Consider the following 19,212-nt stretch of genomic DNA (forward strand, 5'->3'; position numbering starts at 1 on the left):
CAACTGTCCCTTCATTAAATGAAGATGAATCAACTGTTCCTTCATCATCTGAAGATGAATCAACTGTCCCTTCATCATCTGAAGATGAATCAACTGTCCCGTCATCATCTGAAGATGAATCAACTGTTCCTTCATCATCTGAAGATGAATCAACTGTCCCGTCATCATCTGAAGATGAATCAACTGTTCCTTCATCATCTGAAGATGAATCAACTGTCCCGTCATCATCTGAAGATGAATCAACTGTTCCTTCATCACCTGAAGATGAATCAACTGTTCCTTCATCATCTGAAGATGAATCAACTGTTCCTTCATCATCTGAAGATGAATCAACTGTTCCTTCATCATCTGAAGATGAATCAACTGTTCCTTCATCATCTGAAGATGAATCAACTGTCCCGTCATCATCTGAAGATGAATCAACTGTTCCTTCATCATCTGAAGATGAATCAACTGTCCCGTCATCATCTGAAGATGAATCAACTGTTCCTTCATCACCTGAAGATGAATCAACTGTTCCTTCATCATCTGAAGATGAATCAACTGTTCCTTCATCATCTGAAGATGAATCAACTGTTCCTTCATCATCTGAAGATGAATCAACTGTTCCTTCATCATCTGAAGATGAATCAACTGTTCCTTCATCATCTGAAGATGAATCAACTGTTCCTTCATTAAATGAAGATGAATCAACTGTTCCTTCATCATCTGAAGATGAATCAACTGTCCCTTCATCATCTGAAGATGAATCAACTGTCCCGTCATCATCTGAAGATGAATCAACTGTTCCTTCATCATCTGAAGATGAATCAACTGTCCCGTCATCATCTGAAGATGAATCAACTGTTCCTTCATCATCTGAAGATGAATCAACTGTTCCTTCATCACCTGAAGATGAATCAACTGTTCCTTCATTAAATGAAGATGAATCAACTGTTCCTTCATTAAATGAACATGAATCAACTGTTCCTTCATCATCTGAAGATGAATCAACTGTTCCTTCATTAAATGAAGATGAACCAACTGTTCCTTCATCATCTGAAGATGAACCAACTGTTCCTTCATCATCTGAAGATGAACCAACTGTTCCTTCATCATCTGAAGATGAATCAACTGTCCCTTCATCATCTGAAGATGAATCAACTGTCCCTTCATCATCTGAAGATGAATCAACTGTTCCTTCATTAAATGAAGATGAATCAACTGTTCCTTCATCATCTGAAGATGAATCAACTGTTCCTTCATCATCTGAAGATGAATCAACTGTTCCTTCATCATCTGAAGATGAATCAACTGTCCCTTCATCATCTGAAGATGAATCAACTGTCCCTTCATCATCTGAAGATGAATCAACTGTCCCTTCATCATCTGAAGATGAATCAACTGTCCCTTCATCATCTGAAGATGAATCAACTGTCCCTTCATCATCTGAAGATGAATCAACTGTTCCTTCATCACCTGAAGATGAATCAACTGTCCCTTCATCATCTGAAGATGAATCAACTGTCCCTTCATCATCTGAAGATGAATCAACTGTTCCTTCATCATCTGAAGATGAATCAACTGTTCCTTCATCATCTGAAGATGAATCAACTGTCCCTTCATCATCTGAAGATGAATCAACTGTCCCTTCATCATCTGAAGATGAATCAACTGTCCCTTCATCATCTGAAGATGAATCAACTGTCCCTTCATCATCTGAAGATGAATCAACTGTCCCTTCATCATCTGAAGATGAATCAACTGTTCCTTCATCACCTGAAGATGAATCAACTGTCCCTTCATCATCTGAAGATGAATCAACTGTCCCTTCATCATCTGAAGATGAATCAACTGTTCCTTCATCACCTGAAGATGAATGAAATGCCCCTTTGTCATTTGAAGATCATCTCAGAATATTGGCCTGTTCACCGGTGTATATTTTGTTTGAAACATACCTATTTTCCCCCCTCGTAATTACTCCACAGTTAACCCTCAAAATGACTAACACTGGGATTACCAAGCTACTGGTCAACCAAATGCACCATCTACATTAACAGAGCAATGTATTGTATGAAGTATAAATGCTGCAATTCTCTTTTTTTTTGCTTTGGTATTTCCCTTTAAAAACGTATAGTCATTAAACTGATAAAAAGAAAATTTGCAAATGCTGGAAATTTGAAATTAGCAGAGAAAATGCTGGAAGTACCCAGCACGTGTGGTCAAGGGGCCCAACTAGGACGTTACCGTTTATCTTTCAGTTGTTCACTGTGTATTACCAGCATTTTCTGTTCTTATACCACATTCTTTTCACTGTTGCATGCAGTATATTGAAATAATGTTTGCACTGTTCACAACATAAACTTTTAAGAGCTGAATCCATTGTCCAATTGTTGGAAAATTGCAAAGTGCAGCATTACCAACACTAGCAATTTCAATAATGAGTTGTTCATTTTGCACTCTCACTTCCAATGTGCCTGTTAGAAGAGCTGGTAAATCACAGGCATTAAAACCACAGTTCATAGTCAATAACTTATTAATGAAGTTGTGAATGTTGGTTAACACTCAAAGTCTCACAGTCAGTGGGTATGTTAACATCCTACGGTCCCAAGATGTTCAAGGTCTGCTGTGTTAGAATGCATATCTATGTTTTCTGTGCTGCTGCTAATGGGCTCTATCGCTATGGAAACTAACGTTTATCGGTAAGATCTAAAAGTACCCATCTTTTTGTGGCAGCTTCTTCTATGCCAAAATATAGTACTTCCTTTCTCTCTCATTTCTCCAGCTTCCAAAAGCACATGTTTTTTTCTAATTGGTTAATGTCTCTACTAAAATAGCTGACAGAGGAAGTTAAGACAAGCGCATTAATTGTTTGTACACTATGGTGCAATCTCAGGCTTTTCAGTTTTGCAAACAATTTTTGTGCTCTTCTTCCACTTTGCTTTTGCCATTGCACTTAGTACACTCAATGCTTGTTTCACATCACATCTAATTCCACTTCAGTAAAAGTTATACAGTATTTTTTAATTTAAAGCACATTTATCAAAATTGACAATAATAGTAGATACTTATTTTCTCTCAATGTCTGTACAAGGTTTCTTTTTAAAATCTTAATATAATTCATGTGTATTATTTTAAACAAGACCTAGTTTAATGAGCAGCAACTCTCAACCTTCCCCTCCATCCCTAAAACCTTTAACGTGTAAAGGTTAAATGACAGTGCAAATATACAAGACTGCTCAAGTGTTTTGGATTCTGCCTACCAAACCAATTGTTTTAAGATAATCTCCCTCACCCAGTTTTCAATCAGGATATTTGGAGTTGACCATTTTGTGGGATTGTTGTGATGTCATTGCAAAAGCACCTTTCTCCCCATTCCTGAAGAGTGGTACACTCCACTTTAGTGCTTTTTCAGCAATTTTTTGTCAACAGTCATTAAAAATGAGACTTTTTAAATGTTTTACCTTCCTTAACAAGTGGCACAATTAAAAATGTCCTAACAAAGCTTGCTGGAAGTCTTGTAATGACATCACAGCCTGGGGCTTACTTCCAATCCATTTCCGGTTCCACAAAATGCTAAACTTCAAACGGTGTGCGGCACTGCGGTTCCTCAGCTGAGGAACCAGAGCTAGTGTTGTGCAGGCAAGCATCCAATCCAGGCAATAAGGTCGGTGGCGAAACAAATCCCACCAGTCAGCATTCCAACTGTCCCCTCACGATCCTGGAGTATCAGATCCCTTTACAGTGCTTCTTTCTCCTTCTGCGAGCATCTGCTGAGCTTCATCTCTGCCAGTTGGATGTACCTGATCACGTTTGTATCTGTATTTAAACAAGAGCAAAACAAGAGTAAAGGTGACCATTCTGCACTGCTCGCATGTATATCTAGACGCTGTTCCTAAGGTTCCCCCTCCTCTCCTGAAGGTGCTGACTATGCTGGGTTTGGATTCATGGGCACCAGCTGCCCCTGGGTATCACCCAAATGTCCAGTCTTCATGTGTGAACTTTGACAGGACATGCTAGCAAGCTAATCCACCACCTTGGCTTTGATAACACAGCATGGTGCTGCCCTCATCCAACCTCCACCCAAATGCAAATTCCAGTAGGGGGTTAATGGATAGAGATTTGCAGCGGGCATCCTGGCTGAATTTCCCTCCTCCCCTCTCAATTTCTGGGAGCGATTAGAGCACCCCAGTTGTCACCCTGACTGGGATCACCTACCACATTCACAGATCAGGGCTCAAACCTGAAGCCTTCCGAGTCTTAGACTTCGTATCACATGGGGTAATGCATTACACATAAGGTCATCACCGTGTCACCAGAATGACCTTTCACGACGTTGCTGGGGTGGGGATTCTACACATGCTGTCCCCTCCCAGTCTTCCTTTTAATCAGTGGTTTCAAAGCATTAAAACACAGGAACGAGGGAGGGTTAAAAGGCATAAATAAATCTAAAGAGCAATCTTCTTTAATAACGTTAGTGATTCTCCAGTGATGTTACAGACAATGAATTGCAGGTAAGATCAGCCTGCATTATACCTAGAAACAAAGAGAGATCAGAGGTAGCAAGCAGACCTCGGACTTGGAAAGAATTGAGGTGCCCAGAAACAGTGAAGTGTCAGCATTTTTGATTGGTCAATTTTTTTTGGATTTTTTTTTGTGCCCTGAGCATATTTAAAATGCAATGAATGCCATCAGCAAGATTGTATTGAACTGTGTACCCATGCAGGTAGATACTTCCCCCTTTAACAGCAGCTTTTTTAAAAAAAAAGATTAACCATCAGCTCACTTTGTTATACATGAGTTTCTCGAATGATAGATACCGTGGAATCAGGATAAAACATTCAGCCTGATCCCAACTGTAGTGAACCAAACAACTGCCGAAACACTGATAACCTATAAAGATATAACTTGCTCCCCCAATTATCCATTATGTAATGTTCAACGTGCCAAAAGTGGACACTACGCTGGTAGATTCCATTCAAATGCTGCAGTGTATTTTAGAAATCGAATCATCGCTTTGTTTTAAAATTGAAGCCCCAATGTCCTGAGACTCGTTGATAGCAGGCGGAGATCGGGGAGTTGACTGGCGACTTTCTGTTCAAACGAGGCAATGCTACCAGCATTCGCAAGCTTCATTTGCACTGAATTTTTATTTATATCAGTCCCTTCACCAGAATTCCCCACTGTGGGCAAGGGATCACCCACAGCGTGGAGCGTGCCGCTTGCCAGTTGAAATGGTCGCATCAGGAAATCCTGGGGTCTGACCTGCTCACATTGGCCTCTTAAAGGTAGGAATACATCAGGCCAGAAATTACTCCCGTCAGGCGCCCCATAATGGCGTCCTCTCTCTCCACCGGCGAATCGATGGAGTAAGTTCACGAATGCGCACTGAAACCCGGAAATCATGAACTTGCTCCCATTTGTTCGCCGGCAATTTCACAGCCGTGAATTAAAGGGGCATGCTACACTACAATCACTCAAATCAATGAACATTCATAAATTTACCCATCCGCCCAGCTGGAACGAAAATACTTACACCACCAAAAGGTACACCGAAAAATACCAGCTCTACACTACTTTTTAAAAGCGCGATGACTCCTAATGACTGCGAAAAATCTAAAAATTACATTTTAAAAATGTGGAATGTCATATTACTCTTATTTTAATATTTTTTGGTCATTAAAAAAAATGTAATTTTTTTTTACTTTTAACTTCTGTCTGTTTCATTAAATGAAATCATTCGCGTGGCTTTTTATAAGAAGATATGTTAAATTTTTACTTACGCTGACATTCAGAAGTTTACTTTAAATGAATGATTTCTACTTGCCTGTTTGTGGGCGTGACTTGTCTTCCTGACAGATTCTGTGGGCGGGGCTTCCATTCCCACAGTCTGTCCGACGCGAATGAGAACCTACGCTGATTTTAGAGCGCACAAGTTGAAAAGAATTCAAAATGGAGCAAGTGGACGTCGCGGGCCACGAAGTAAGTATTTTCGTACTTTTATCCGCAGGATGTGCGGAGAGCCTTGCCACGCCAGTCGGAGCGAGTTCTGGCCCATCGTGTTTGTCGGAAACCTTTTCTTTTTCGGTTGCGTTGTTTGCTGCCAGTGCTTTCTTTCAGTATTTTTAAACGGCACCGTTCAAAGTGGTGAGCATGGGTATTCCTGACCAGAAGCTCATGGTGCTAGGTGTTTCAATGAGGAAAAGGTGTCCATGAGGAGCCAACAAATGCAGGTACAACAATACCTGAGGTGTTGTCTCAATTGGCCAATATCCCGGGGACCCACATTTACAGACCCCCTCCACCTGCACCGCTTCAAAACAAAAACAAACACAAAAGCTAACATGCTGCGTATCCAGGCTGCCTGCAGGATCCAAAGATGAACCAGTTGAAGAGAGGGTGATGGGCAGGGCACAGATGGAATACTATGGAATACACATTCCTGTTTGCCAGTTTTAAGCTTCTCTTTAGATTGATGTGAAAAAGAATAGGATCCAAAGATGAACCAGTTGAAGAGAGGGTGATGGGTAGGACACAGATGGGCTGGCAGCTGGCAGCTCCTGCAGTACTGGTTTCACCAACAACAAGCCGTGTCTCTGGATTTGACTCTGAGCATAAATAGTGTATCAGATCTAGAGTTGCCAACTCTGGTTAGACCATATTCCGGGAGGTTTCATCACATGACACCCCTATTCTAACCACCCCACCCCCTCCCAAGTTTCTGCCATTGGTAGCCGATACATTAATCAGTCAATAATAGCAGCTACAGTACCCACAATCGTCTGTTCTCCGGAAACTGCTCTATCCATCACGTGGCTTTACTGGAACACGCATGTGCCAGGACCGCATTGCATTCTGGGTGCGCTGCGGCCCTGCTGTTTGTGGCGAGTCTGGAGGACCTAAGCAGGAGAAGAAAGTATCCCTATGATTTTTCTCCCGGATTGCTTGCAGGAGTGTCTGGGAGATTAATCTTTAATTCCGGGAGACTCCAGGGTAATTGGGGAGGGTTGGCAACCCTAACTCAGACCCTCAGCCTTCAACGTGCGTAAAGTATATGGGGGCAGGCAGCCTCTTCCCCTAGCCCAAGTTCCCAATACTTTTCAGTTTAATTCCACCCCAGCTCATTATATTTATTCATACAGATTTATAAGCCTTTTCAAGACAAGCGCTATTTGTATTGGATTGCTATGAAGTCACGACTCATGCTAGTGAAGGGATAATTCATGGCATCTGGATCCTCCTTTCTATACTTCTGTCGGACCTGGGAAAATTCTACATACGCGCTGTTATTGTAGCATACTGGTAACGGCCCAGTACTCTACCTACAATATCTTGTGACAGACTCATCTCAGGGGGCATTTCATTCGTCTCTGAAAAGTCTAATTTACCATATGTAAATTCGAGAGCAATGAGCCAGACTCTAGAACTGATCCACCAAGGGCTGATCTGGGTATCCACCAACATTGATTAATGGGCCTTTCTTCATTTTATAATTCATTAGTCTTACTTGGATCACGGTACAAGACAAAGAGAAGCTGGTAGAGTATTTGATATTAAATTGGGGGAAATGAAGGGTAATCACTGGTGCTGAATGCTAGTTCATTCGTTGTTCACACACATCAGTAGCAGTGCGACTACCCATGCCTGTGGGATACTATAGGGAGCCAAAGTGTTCAACCAAAACTTGTTTAAACAAAAACTTAATACTTAGGTGAACAGCTTCCTGCTGAATCTCTCAAATTTCAGACTGCAGCCTGTAAACCTTCACAAATTCAAACATTACAATTGCACATTAAGTCGTGGAAATTTGAGGAATTGTCAAGTTGTGAAAAAATTTATAAGGAGACAAATAGGTAGAAGTCTAATTTTATGCTTTTCCCGCAGATGCTGAGGACAGTAAACTCAAGTTAAAAATAAGATATGAAATGTAAACTTGACATTCTACTGAAAAATATATAGTTACTCAGCTGGTCGAGTGCCGATCAGCAGACTGCTGTTGTTGAATTTACCACAAGCTGATGGAATTGTTGCCTGACACAAGGCGAGCTTAAAATATTTTATTTGTATATCATTTTGCTGCAAAACTAGGTCTGACTACCCCAGATCATAAATACCTTGCAATTCCAATAAGCAGTCAGCACATCTCAACAGACTACCCAACTATATTTATATTGAGGCTGACATCCTAATTGCTACTGCATACTTCAGCAATTCACATCTCGAGTTACTTCAGCAATGATTCATTCTCAGGAGAATAAGCAAAATGGGTAAACCCTATAGAGAGTTTTAAGCAACTAACATCAATACAACGTCAGCTTGGATGAAGAAGACCCTTCTGTCTGTCTGATCTTCTCCTTCTAGAATACCAATCCGACTGTCTTCCGATCATGGCATCTGACTGTTTCTAAAATCAGTCTTGTGTCCTGTCCTCAGCTACTCTTCCTGGAGACCTGCTTCACCTGTTGATGATCATCCTCCTGAACCACGACAAGGCTAAATACCAATACTAATGGGGTACACAGCATGTGAGGGCAATGGTGGCATTAAAATAGAGGTCAATAAGCTCAGGGCAGGTGGCATTGAGTTTGGTTCTTGCTCAAGAATATGCGGATTATTTAAACTTGCTTTACAGAATAAAGAGAACGTGGGCCATAGTGAGGTCATAAAATAACCTGGATGAACATTTAGAACAGTGTTGTAATATCTCGGAATTATAGTATGACAGATACTTGCGGAAAAATTAGTTGGACAAGGAAGATAATGAATGAGAGGGCCCTTGAACTAACAGAATGAAAGAGAAATGATGAGGCTGATTATGATAGAAAAAAATGACATATTGTGTACATTATCCAGAAGATACAAGAGGTTGTTATTGCCTGGGATGGTAATAAATCAAGAGGCAGATGCGTAGGTGATGAGGAATGGATAGTAGATATAAAGAGAGAGAAATACTCCAGAAACTATTTTTAATCTAAAACTAGAAAATGCATGGGCTTATACCTCAGTTTCACCTATAGCCCAATAGAGCCAGTGGATTTGTGAGTCAGATGGCCCTCAGTCTTGAACTTGGTCACCAGGCAGGTGTGATACTAGTATCGCTTTCCCCATACAATCACTTGCACTTTTTCTCCCCTTTTCCACTGAAAGTGTTGACTCTTGCCTAGTACCTTGCCCAGGTGACCATTTTCTATGTGCAAGTCTGGATATTGAATGTTAACAGACGATTTTACCATAGAGACCATCCAACGACATCCAATCCTGTCCTTGCCCTATGACCACATGAATCAGAAGTGAGAACACTGAACAATTCTTTCCCCCCTTTGCTAATGCAGGGACACTAAAGCTAATTTGCAGCCCCTCCATCGCTGTTAAAAACCACTAACATAATGATGATGGCCCTGAAAATCCTCGGGCCACAGTCCTGGTAGCTGCTCTCCAGCACTGACCAGCTGGTATTCGTGGGGTCAGCAGTGAAGTAGTGCATGAATCAGGCGGGTGCAAATGCCACTTCGGGCATATCTCTGCCACCTGCCTGCTTAGAACTCCGGCACCAAAGGGGGAGGGGGTCTGGGGAAGAGTGGGGTTGCCCAAGCATCCCCAACTCCAGCAATATTCCAAGTGGTTCCCTGAACAAGGGGACTTATCTGAACTTTTGTGAAATACATTTCCAGGTTCCCTGGGTGGGGTGGGGGGGTGGGGGGGAGGGCAGGCTGTTTGCATGGGGACCATGCAGACCGTTGTGAGGCCTTGTAAGGGGCAGATGGAGGAGTTGTAACAGGAGACTGGCAGAATTGTAATGGAATTTGGGGGCAAGTGTATTTAAACCACTGAAATTTCCCCAAAACCTTCATAAAGTTGGGTGGGGACTATTGATACTGACCAGGAATTGAGAGAAGAAGGTTCGTGGAGGGGACCAATCAACACAGACAAAGGATTGAACCTGAAACCAAGCAATGCATTTATCTTCTGAGCCATTAGAACAGCACCATACCTGGTATATTAACCACCACATTATTATGACAAACTTACTTAGTCTTCCTCAAAAGCTCTGCCCACACAGAGGAATTGGACAAGGAGTAGAAAACAACTTAGAAAAACATAATGGTCCCTGAGCCAAGTCAAGAAATAATCATTTTACGACCGCTTGATTCATTAGAACCAAGAACACAGCTAAAATATTTGTCAGACTTTCAATGGTTTGACAACAGGCCCAAATTGTTGCCCTGATAGGTCACAATTGAACCAGTAACGTTCATTGTGCTCTTGTGTGGTGTGGATAGAAGTTGAATAATTTGGATGTGTATGGTAGTGAAGTGGTTATGTTACTAGACCTGTTCCTCCACTTGGAGGAAGCACTGAGGGTGGCAAGGGCACAGAATATACTCTGGGTGGGGGACTTCAATGTCCATCACCAAGAGTGGCGCCATAGCACCACTACTGACCGAGCTGGCCGAGTCCTGAAGGACATAGCTGCTAGACTGGGCCTGTGACAGGTGGTGAGCGAACCAACACGAAGGAAAAACCTACTTGACCTTGTCCTCACCAATCTGCCTGACGCAGATGCATCTGTCCATGACAGTATTGGTAGGAGTGACCACCGCACAGTCCTCGTGGAGATGAAATCCCGTCTTCGCACTGAGGACACCATCCAACGTGTTGTGTGGCACTATCACCGTGCTAAATGGGATAGATTCAGAACAGATCTAGCAGCTCAAAACTGGGCATCCATGAGGTGTTGTGGGCCATCAGCAGCAGCAGAATTGTATTCCAGCACAATCTGTAATCTCATGGTCCGGCATATTCCTCACTCTGCCATTACCAACAAGCCGGGGGATCAACCCTGGTTCAATGAGGAGTGCAGAAGAGCATGCCAGGAACAGTACCAGGCGTACCTAAAAATGAGGTGCCAACCTGGTGAAGCTACAACTCAGGACTACATGCATGCTAAACAGCAGAAGCAACATGCTATAGACAGAGCTAAGCAATTCCACAACCAATGGATCAGATCAAAGCTCTGCAGTATTGCCACATCCAGTCGTGAATGGTGGTGGACAATTAAACAACTAACGGGAGGAGGAGGCTCTGTAAACATCCCCATCCTCAATGATGGCGGAGTCCAGCACGTGAGTGCAAAAGACAAGGCAGAGCGTTTGCAACCATCTTCAGCGAGAAATACCAAGTGGATGATCCATCTCGGTCTCCTCCCGATATCCCCACCACCACAGAAGCCAGTCTTCAGCCAATTCGATTCACTCCATGTGATATCAAGAAACAGCTGAGTGTACTGGATACAGCAAAGGCTATGGGCCCTGACAACATCCCGGCTGTAGTGCTTAAGACTTGTGCTCCAGAGCTAGCAGCGCCTCTAGCCAAACTGTTCCAGTACAGCTACAACACTGGCATCTACCCGACAATGTGGAAAATTGCCCCGGTATGTACTGTCCACAAAAAGCTGGACAAATCCAATCCAGCCAATTACTGCCCCATCAGTCTACTCTCAATCAACAGCAAAGTGATGGAAGGTGACGTCGACAGTGCTATCAAGCGGCACTTACTCACCAATAACCGGCTCAATGATGCTCAGTTTGGGTTCCGCCAGGACCACTCTGCTCCAGACCTCATTAAAGCCTTGGTCCAAACATGGACAAAAGAGCTGATTTCCAGAGGTGAGGTGAGAGTGACTGCCCTTGACATCAAGGCAGCATTTGACCGAGTGTGGCACCAAGAAGCCCTAGTAAAATTGAAGTCAATGGGAATCAGGGGGAAAACTCTCCAGTGGCTGGAGTCATACCTAGCACAAAGGAAGATGGTAGTGGTTGTTGGAGGCCAATCATCTCAGCCCCAGGACATTGCTGCAGGAGTTCCTCAGGCAGTGTCCTAGGCCCAACCATCTTCAGCTGCTTCATCAATGACCTTCCCTCCATCATAAGGTCAGAAATGGGGATGTTCGCTGATGATTGCACAGTGTTCAGATCCATTCGCAACCCCTCAGATAATGAAGCAGTCCGTGCCCGCATGCAGCAAGTGGCAAGTAACATTCGCGCCAGACAAGTGCTAGGTAATGACCATCTCCAACAAAAGAGAGTGTCTGATCACCTCCCCTTGACATTCAACTGCATTACCATCGCTGAATCCCCCACCATCAACATCCTGGGGGTCACCATTGACCAGAAACTTAACTGGACCAGCCACATTGACCAGAAACTTAACTGGACCAGCCACATAAATACTGTGGCTACAAGAGCAGGTCAGAGGCTGGGTATTCTGCGGCGAGTGACTCACCTCATGACTCCTCAAAGCCTTTCTACCATCTACTCGGCAAAAGTCAGGAGCATGATGGAATACTCTCCACTTGCCTGCATGAGTGCAGCTCCAACAACACTCAAGAAGCTCGACACCATCCAGGACAATGCGGCTTGCTTGATTGGCACCCCATCCACCACCCTAAACATTCACTCCCTTCACCACCGGAGCACTGTGGCTGCAGTGTGTACCATCCACAGGATGCACTGCAGCAACTCGCCAAGGCTTCTTCAACAGCACCTCCCAAACCCACGACCTCTACCACCTGGAAGGACAAGGGCAGCAGGCGCATGGGAACAACACCACCTGCACGTTCCCCTCCAAGTCACACACCATCCCGACTTGGAAATATATCGCCGTTCCTTCATCGTCGCTGGGTCAAAATCCTGGAACTCCCTTCCTAACAGCACTGTGGGAGAACCTTCACCACAAGGACTGCAGCAGTTCAAGAAGGTGGCTCACCACCACCTTCTCAAGGGCAACTAGGGATGGGCAATAAATGCTGGCCTTGCCAGCGACGCCCACATCCCATGAACGAATAAAAAATAATCCAGAAGATTGCAAGTTCAAATCCCATCATGGCAGTTTGAGAATTTAAATTCAGAAAATAAAAAAGCTGCTATCAGTTAAAGTGACAGTGAAACGGTAGGACTGTTGTAAATACCCAACTGGTTCACTAATGCCTTTCAGGGAAAGAAACCTGCTGTCCCTACCCATTCTAGCCTATATGTGACTCCAGTCCCACACCAATGTGGTTGACTCTGAAGTGGTCTAGTAAGCTAAAATCAGGCCAATTAAGGACGGGCAATAAATGCCCACAGCCCAAGAATTATTATTCACAGTAATCAGCTTGGGCAAACCCTGGGCAGGCAGGTGATTATTCAGATCAAGGCAGATTTGTTCTCATTCAGCCTAAGTATGGAACAAGACCTGAACAGAGGTACAGGCTGCAACCCTCATTATGATCCTGCAGTGTAACAGTATCAAGGACATGGATTCGAGTGAAGACACCTCATTTGGTTTTCCTCAGGTTAATATAAAAAGAAAGTTTTTAGCAAAGGTCAGCCGGTCCTATGAGAGTGGCTGAGTAGTGAAGTCCTTTCCCTGTGTAGCACTGAAGGTCAAACATCACTGTGGTCTCATTATTTAAAGAAGCAGATCTCCTGCGATGGTTCCAGCGCAGCCAGCAAACACGTCAAAATACACTTACAGGATTTTATTTTTAATACCAATGACCAGAAAGACCTATTTTTTTAAGAAAACTGGGTATTTCTAAGTGCTGCAGGTTTAAGTGAACATAGAAACATAGAAAATTGGAGCAACAGTAGGCCATTCGGCCCTTCGGGCTTGTTCCGCCATTCAAAATGATCATGGCTGATCGTCTAACTCACTACCCTGTTCGCGCTTTTGCCCCGTATCCCTTGATCCCTTTAACATTAAGAAATATATCTATCTCCTTCTTGAATACATCTAATGACTTGGCCTCCACTGCCTTCTGTGGTAGAGAATTCCACAGGCTCACCACCCTCTGAGTGAAGAAATTTCTCCTCATCCCGGTTCTAAATGGCATACCCCGTATCCTGAGACTGTGACCCCTGGTTCTGGGCTCCCCATCCATTGGGAACATCCTCCCTGCATCTAGTCTGTCTAGTCCTGTTAGAATTTTATATGTTTCAATGAGATCACCTCTCATTCTTCTAAACTCTAGTGAATATAGGCCTAGTCGGCCCAATAATGTGGGGCCACCAAACACGCTGCTGCAGCTACAGAAAGCTTTGGTGATGATGCCATGGTGCAGTATCACTGAGAGGATAGTGGCTTGTGTGCATGATGATGTCATGATGTGCCATGACATCACCGCCAAAGCACAACACTGCCACCGCAGCAGTCATGATGTCACTACTCTGCACATACACACTGGCCAAAGTGTCACAGCCAGTGTGAGCATGCGTGGAATGACAGGCCCACTCGTACTTTCGCACAAATATTCCCCAACACTCTGTGGACTACAGCTAATGTTTCGCAATGGGGGGGAGCACAAGGATATGAAGCAAAAATGATGCTTCAGCTCTGAATAGCATCAGATCAAACTGTAAAACAGAACAGAGCTGGTGCTTACTGCTTACTACATCAGTACCATACACGTGAAGTCATAGTCCTGCACTAAGAAGCATGGAGAGGCACAGCTCACAATTTATCCTCCCTGCACATCAAGGGATCGCCTTGTGGAAAACACTGCAGAGATGTGCATGGGGGACTGGAGGAAATAATTGAAAAGGCATTCCCCAAACATGACACACTGTCTCCTACAAACTTTAAGCTGGTCTCATTAACATGACTTCACCTTACATTCTCTTTCACCTCTATTCCCTGGAGCTTCACAGCCCTGGGAAACGATATGACTGAAAAAGCTGTATGTTCTTTCTCGGCTACCTGAAATGATTCTGGACTTTTAGACTTTAAGAAGATAAGAAAGGTCATTTGGCCCACTGAAGCTGATCCCTATAGAGTCCAAGATCTTCCAGCCGTAGCATCCAATTACATTTTGAATACCCCTGATGTTTTTGTTACAGTAACTTTGCCTGTCTAGGATATTTCAAACATTTATCAACCTTTGAGTAAATATGTTCTTCCTAATATCTATTTTAAAATCCAACAGTCCATATTCTGGGGTATTCAGTATGGGTGCTACAAAAGCTGTGGAGGTACTCTGCTAAGTAACCTATCTCACCAGGCTGCCTCAGTGCGACCTTCCTAGAAATTTAGTTCCTTCTGCCTCTTCAGAGATCTATTACAGTGACCCATACTTTCCAGGTGAATTGTTAAGCATCCCAATTGGGCATCTAATCTTAATGTCTGGATATTCTTAATATGGATGATGACTTGATTTAGTTCATTTTCTGGTAGAGATGTCTGGTCATGGTAAAAGCTTGATATATAGCTGGATTATTTGGAGTAAAGTGTCCATATGGCCCAGTGGGAGTTCATGGATATTATTGACTGTTTTTGTTGATGGATCAGAATAAAAACCACTGGCTGGACATTCATTTGTTGCTACTTACTGCAGGTGCACCTTGAAGGTTGCAGTTATGATATATCATTTTCTTGTGAAGTTCAGGATGGACTAAGCCTAAAACTTGTGGTCACAGGAAGATTTTTTTTTTATTCGTTCATGGGATGTGGGCGTCGCTGGTGAGGTCAGCATTTATTGCCCATCCCTAATTGCCCTTGAGAAGGTGGTGGTGAGCCGCCTTCTTGAACTGCTGAAGTCCTTGTGGTGAAGGTTCTCCCACAGTGCTGTTAGGAAGGGAGTTCCAGGATTTTGACCCAGCGACGATGAAGGAACGGCGATATATTTCCAAGTCGGGATGGTGTGTGACTTGGAGGGGAATGTGCAGGTGGTGGTGTTCCCATGTGCCTGCTGCTCTTGTCCTTCCAGGTGGTAGAGGTCGCGGGTTTGGGAGGTGCTGTCGAAGAAGCCTTGGCGAGTTGCTGCAGTGCATCCTGTGGATGGTACACACTGCAGCCACTGTGCTCCGGTGGTGAAGGGAGTGAATGTTTAGGGTGGTGGATGGGGTGCCAATCAAGCGGGCTGCTTTATCCTGGATGGTGTCGAGCTTCTTGAGTGTTGTTGGAGCTGCACTCATCCAGGCAAGTGGAGAGTATTCCATCACACTCCTGACTTGTGCCTTGTAGATGGTGGAAAGGCTTTGGGGAATCAGGTGAGTCACTCGCTGCAGAATACCCAGCCTCTGACCTGCTCTTGTAGCCACAGTATTTATATGGCTGGTCCAGTTAAGTCCGCTGGACTTCTCCAACACGGATATCATATGTGTATAGGACTTCTGTACAAGAGACAGGAGATATACGCGTCACTCTTCTCCAAAGTGCTACTGCTCCTCTATCTGTGCAGTCTATCAAATCCAGTAACTACTGTGGTCCTGCCAGGCAAAGAATAGGAAGCTTACTGAGCAGAAGAGTTCTACTCCTGTAAGTTATCAAGGATCTGAGTTGGTTTGTCTGTTACTTTCCTTCTACAAGTTCCTAATATTAAATCAGTAGAATGTGATGATCTTTGCTATAGTTTTCAAGACCTACGCAATTAGACTGTTTGGTCTTTATGAGCTATTGGCCAGATCCTGACTTACCTATGAAGAATTTACCATCACCTCCACAACTGGCAGGGCATTTTAGTTCCATATTAAGACTTGGATTAGATAAGAGATGGCCTGAAAATATCTTTTGCAATCAAATTCATTTAATTCCATTGGCCCCAGAAATTTCTCCTGTAGTAACACAGGTGTGAAGCTTGTAATTAGTGTCAGGCTCAGTGGGTAGCACTCTTACTTCTGAGTCAGAAGGTTGTGGGTTCAAGTCTCACTCCAGTGACTTGAGCACATAATCTCGGCTGGCACTTCACTGCAGTACTGAGGGAGTGCTGCTCTGTCAGAGGTGCCGTCTTTCAGATGAGATGTTAAACCAATGTCCTGTTTGCACTCTCAGATGGACATAAAAGAACCCACATGCTATTCGAAGAAGAGCAGGGAAGTTCTCCCAGTGACCTGGCCAACACTTATCGTATATATAAAATAAGTTCTTTTGTTCTTTTTGGTTAGAAATCCAGGCGGGTGTTTCCTCTGGTACTACAGAATACCCTTCATTCCAAATTATGAGGAGCTTATGTGAGTTCAACAGCTGACTTCAAGTTTGGGACATCCGCACAGTGTTGTCTAAGACCGCTCAATGAGTTTTTAGCCCTTTGATAGTAACATGCTGAGTGACTTAAAGATCATTATCCTTAGGAACTGCCAGGTCAAAGTAAACCAGAATTGATAAATAGCTAAAGAAAGAAAGAAATCCCATTGATAAAGCGTCTTTCATGACCTCAGGATGTCTCAAAGCGCTACACAGCCAATGAAGCACTTTAGAAAAGTAGCCACTGTTGTAATGTAGGAAATGTGGCAGACAATTTGCGCACAGCAAGGTCCCACAAACAGCAATGAGATAATGACCAGATAATCTGATTTTCAGTGATGTTGGATAAATATTGGCCAGGACACCTGGTGAACCCCCCTGCTCTTCTTCAAATAGTGCCATGGAATCTTTTATGTCCACCTGAGATGGCAGATGGGGCCTTGGTTTAATGTCTCATCTAATATATGGCGCTTCCGACAGTGCAGCACTCCCTCTGTACTGCATGGAGGCCTAGATTATGGGCTCAAGTCTCTGAATTTGGATTTGAACCCATAACCTCCTGACATAGAGGTGGCTCCACTGAGCCAAGGCTGTCACCTATCTCTATTTTTCTGTAATGTAATGTCAGGTCAATATATCATCTAAGGTAGAAAGTCTCTTACTTTTTCCCACATTTTTAATCATTGCTGACTGTATCCACAACATTCCCTTCAGTTTTCCTACCTCAGGAAAACAGTTCAATTGTCAAAGGAAGCTTTCTACTGACTCAAAAGCCTTGGACGACAAAGCAAAGAAGTTTTGCCATTCCCAGTGAGACCTACACCTGGTTCCAACTCAATTCCTATGGGATCTCTCCACCCTTCTATAGTTATTAACAGTCCAGGATGCGCTGAGACTATTTTCCTCACATGGACATTTTTCATAGTTTAGTAAATATTGCTTTACATTGCTCTTTTTGTGGTCTTTGCCTCCCCTACACCAGTTATTTTCAAAGCTTATCTGCATGAAGGGATCGCCTGATAATGTTGAAACAGTTCAAGAGAACTCCTCAAACATCTTAAAGCCAATGTCAGCAACCCAAAGGAAAGTAAGACAATGTGGCTGTATTATTATAATATACAGCAACAAAATAACCTCCTAATAGTTCAGCAAATAAAGGAACAGAAATATGATGAGATGGGCAAAAATAAAAAGTCCTCTAGCATCTGGGGACCCCAGAGTGAAAATCCATGTCCTACATCTTTCACACACATTTTCTATCTCCTCTCCGTCAGGATGTCAATGCAGTAAGCAGATGGTGATGCCATCCTTTATTTGCTCCTTCATTTGTGGTTGTATATCTTACGCAGAAGTGCCCAGAGTTATTCTTTTATTTGCTGATGTATCTTTGCATTTCAGGAAAATGTTTTATAGAAGAATAAGATGATAGTAAACTCCCATTTGTTCCAAGAGCGATATAGGGATTTAGTTTCCTCTGGTAGTGCACTGCTTAATATGTGCAGATCAAATTTCTCTGTGTTGTCTAAACTCCATCACTGGTTAAGGGGCTGCATTATCTTATGTGGATACAGTAAACCATGTGCAGATTCTTGTTCATTCAGTACAACAAACATTAAGGGGCATATTTTCCCATCTTTCTGAATAAACGGTGAATTGTTTTCTACAAGTCTTATTTACTCACCTCTAGACTTTGTAAAAGTGAACTCATAGAGCAGCACTAGCCAAACTGTGGCCCTCGAGCCCTGGCATTCTAGCCCTCAAAATCCAGGCAACTCAGCCCTATTTGTGCTAGTGTTTTTCTTATTCCTTTGTGGGCCTGAAGGTTTGGAAAGGATGTTCTTAACACTGTTGCCTTACAGTGGATAAATTACAAATCAGAACACCAAGATCTGTTAATATCGGCAACTTGAGATATATGCAAATTAATGGGAACATGGATTGAAATTTTAATTATATGGCCCCCACAGCTCCCTGATACACCTACACAGCATAAGACAGAAGGCCTAAGCTACTGTTAAAAACTATACTAGGATTTAATATACACAATAATAGCTCAATAAGAATCTACATTATAACTACAGTATTGCAGATATTTTTTTATTTTTAAATTTGATTCCTTATTTTTATTATTCCATGCCAATTTTCTGCAGTCCTTTCCTTTCCACATTACTGGGAGAGGGGGGAAATAATAAATATTTATATAACAATTGTCCCAAATCGCTTCACACAGGTGTA

General features: G+C 43.1%; 1 protein-coding gene across 1 annotated transcript in view; it reads right to left on the reverse strand.

Annotated features, from left to right (window-relative positions):
• Positions 1-2,879: 2,879 nt before the first annotated feature.
• The window catches only part of LOC137326307 (tetratricopeptide repeat protein 9A), an 82,176-nt gene continuing 65,843 nt past the window's right edge, over positions 2,880-19,212 (reverse strand). The window contains exon 3 of the mRNA XM_067991273.1: positions 2,880-3,798. Within this exon, the coding sequence (XP_067847374.1) occupies positions 3,719-3,798 (80 nt within the window). The 3' untranslated portion in view covers positions 2,880-3,718. The remainder of the gene's footprint in view (positions 3,799-19,212) is intronic.

Source organism: Heptranchias perlo, chromosome 10 (genome assembly GCF_035084215.1).
Source record: "Heptranchias perlo isolate sHepPer1 chromosome 10, sHepPer1.hap1, whole genome shotgun sequence".
Lineage (NCBI taxonomy): Eukaryota > Metazoa > Chordata > Chondrichthyes > Hexanchiformes > Hexanchidae > Heptranchias > Heptranchias perlo.